Raw genomic sequence first — 2,765 nt, forward strand, 5'->3', positions numbered from 1 at the left:
ATAAAATAGACTATAAAACAAAAATAAATTACTATATAAAAAATAATTTTGATTGATTAGAAATGATAGTTAATTTATCACAATTTTATTGGTATTGTTGGGTAAAACAATATGAGAAAAAACTCTATAAAAAAAGTAAAAATTAATTAAATAGTTGAAAATCTAATTTATATATTCAACATAAAATAGATTATTAATTATTACTATTTTAGCTTTTTAATCTGTAATAAATTAAAACCGATTCTCATAATCATAAATCGCGAACTTTTAAAATTTAAAATCACAAAAACCCTTTACTCTCTGTTACTTATCTTTTTAAAAGTTATTCATTTCCAATATTTTCATTAAAAATTACCATCAAAACCTAAATGCTACTTGAACTTTTCTACAAAAGAAATCAGTTTGAACACATAATTTTCAAAGGAAAAGCATGCTACATTAAGAGGATTTTATCCAGAAAAACATTGTTAAAATAATATCTAAAAACCACTGTATTGAATATAATATATAATTAACATAAAAAAGGAATCAGTTTTTGCATTGCAATATTTTCTTGAATAATATACAAATATAATTTAATTCCATAAAATTAAACTGTAACACGAATAAAATCCACCTGAATCTGAATGTTTGTGGTATAAAAGGTTGAGTCTCTTCCTCAGCATCCCAAGGAAACATTATCGCATAGCAAGACTGGCTTGGAAAGTGGCACAAACGGAACAGGGGCAACCTGAGACACAGAAACATAGTGGTCATGGCCAACGTGGAAATCCTGTTTCTTCTTGTGGCAGCCATATTAATGCCATTGCCATATATCACAGAAGCTGCAGAGCATGTAGTAGGTGGTGCTTCCGGTTGGATCATTCCTCTGGATAACCCTTCCCTCTATTCCTCCTTCGCAGCAACTACAACCTTCAGAGTAAACGACACTCTTGGTCAACATCGTCTCTCAAACATTTCTAACTTCTTCTTCTTCTTCTTTAACCGTTAATCTAACTATCTAACTGTTTTCTCTTTCAGTGTTCAAGTTCAAAACAGGAGTTCACAACGTTGTCACACTGTCGCAGAAACACTTCGAAAGTTGCAACGTGAGTGACGCAATGGAATCATTCAACACGTCGCCGGCGATAATCACTCTCAACCGCACTGGCGAGTTCTACTTCGCGTGCGCCTTCCCTTCTCACTGCAGCCTCGGCCAAAAGCTCAGCATTAACGTCATCGCAGGAGGCTCTTCTTCCCTCACACCATCGGAAGCTCCATCCCCACCTCCACCTCACTCGCGTGCACCCACGCTCTTCGCTGTCACTGTCCCTGTTCTTCTCATGGCAGTTGCCACAAATCTCTTGTTTCATTCCAATTAAGATCTTGTAAAAGCGGTTATTTTTACGTATGTGGTCTGTCTTTCTGTCTGAGGGTATGGTTGTTTGTTGTGTTGTGGCAATAAATTGATAGTTTTCATTTTCCAGCTGCATTGACAAGGACATTAGTGTTGTATGTGAGAATTGTTGATGAATAAAAGAAAATGTTGAATTATTGTAGATTGTTGCAGGATAGGCTATGGAGTAAGAACCATTCGCTTTTGCCTTCCCTATCTCTATTCATTTTTTTGTTATCCACAAATTATTCAACCAATTAAATGCATCTAAAATTGGTATTTTCTGAAGTGTACAAAAACAAAACATGTTATCTAAATTTTGGAGGATATACAATTTAGCAATCTCAAATTAAGATGCAGGTGAAAGTAAAATGGATTCAAGATATAAGTTTATTAAACCTGCAAGACAAGATATTCCTAGAACAAGTTTGAATAGGAAAAGTTTCAACACTCAAATCAGTAAACAACGTATACTTCAAAATCAATTATAATAATATAATAATATTTTTAATTAAAAAATAAAATGAATATAATTAAAATAATAATTTATTAGAGCGTGAAGTGTATGTAATTTATTTTGTGGTGTGTGGTGTTAAAGTATCACCACCGTTGAATATTGCCTATGGTTGATTTATTCAAGTGTATTTTGTTTCTCTTTGGATGTCAAAAGTTAACAATGAACACAAAAAATAGTTACTTATATTGTGAGGAATGAGAGTACATCAACACGAGTTCAACAATTTACATCTTAATAAAGGTGACGAAATCGACTATCGACTCCAACGTAGGTACAATCAATACGGATAACAAATTAAATGGGTCGGGTAAAAATAGTACAATTTTAATTTTAATTTCAACAATTAAGTTCAAATCTTTTAAATATATAAAATTTAGGAAACTTAGTTAAAATAATTTGTATTTAATATGAACTCAAACTTTAAAGGCTCAAATAATACATTTTAAAACAAAAACAAATATAATGAATGTGCAGAGAATTAGATATGCCTACACTAGTGTTATTTCTATGTTGCCAACTTCACCACACAACAATATGCAGGAGTGGATTAGATTTCCAAAAATTTAATTTATATTTAATTCAAATCCAATAAAGAAAATTGAATTTAAAATTCATATCGATTTAACTTAATCAAATGATTTAAAGTTTTTGAATCTAGTTTAATTTAAATTATATTAGATTTATATCTATTTAATTTGGATATAACATTAAAATCGAGGCTACTACTGTGTCTTACACATATAAATGATGTTTAAGTTGAACTAATTTAATTGTTATATCTTCTATTAAATAATTAAAATATTTTTTAAGATTGAACTATTAATTTTGAGATAGGGGTGATCATACTCATGTATTATTTTTCTCAATGCTTAA

General features: G+C 30.5%; 1 protein-coding gene across 1 annotated transcript; it reads left to right on the forward strand.

The window, feature by feature from the left end:
• The first annotated feature begins 623 nt into the window (after positions 1-623).
• On the forward strand, positions 624-1,538 carry LOC137807547 (mavicyanin-like). The gene is made up of 2 exons (XM_068608233.1): positions 624-935; positions 1,021-1,538. Exons 1-2 carry the CDS (start codon positions 755-757, stop codon positions 1,359-1,361), a joined length of 522 nt encoding a protein of 173 aa, XP_068464334.1. The 5' UTR covers positions 624-754; the 3' UTR covers positions 1,362-1,538.
• Positions 1,539-2,765: the final 1,227 nt, after the last annotated feature.

This window comes from Phaseolus vulgaris, chromosome 3, assembly GCF_000499845.2.
Source record: "Phaseolus vulgaris cultivar G19833 chromosome 3, P. vulgaris v2.0, whole genome shotgun sequence".
NCBI classification, from domain to species: domain Eukaryota; kingdom Viridiplantae; phylum Streptophyta; class Magnoliopsida; order Fabales; family Fabaceae; genus Phaseolus; species Phaseolus vulgaris.

What these genes read in the sequence shown, in the direction of transcription:
- LOC137807547 (XM_068608233.1), top strand. Translation starts at nt 755, where the DNA reads ATGGCCAACGTGGAAATCCTGTTTCTTCTTGTGGCAGCCATATTAATG. An exon ending in CAGAGTAAACGACACTCTTG is followed by an intron (nt 936 to 1,020) that starts GTCAACATCGTC and finishes TTTCTCTTTCAG; the next exon opens with TGTTCAAGTTCAAAACAGGA.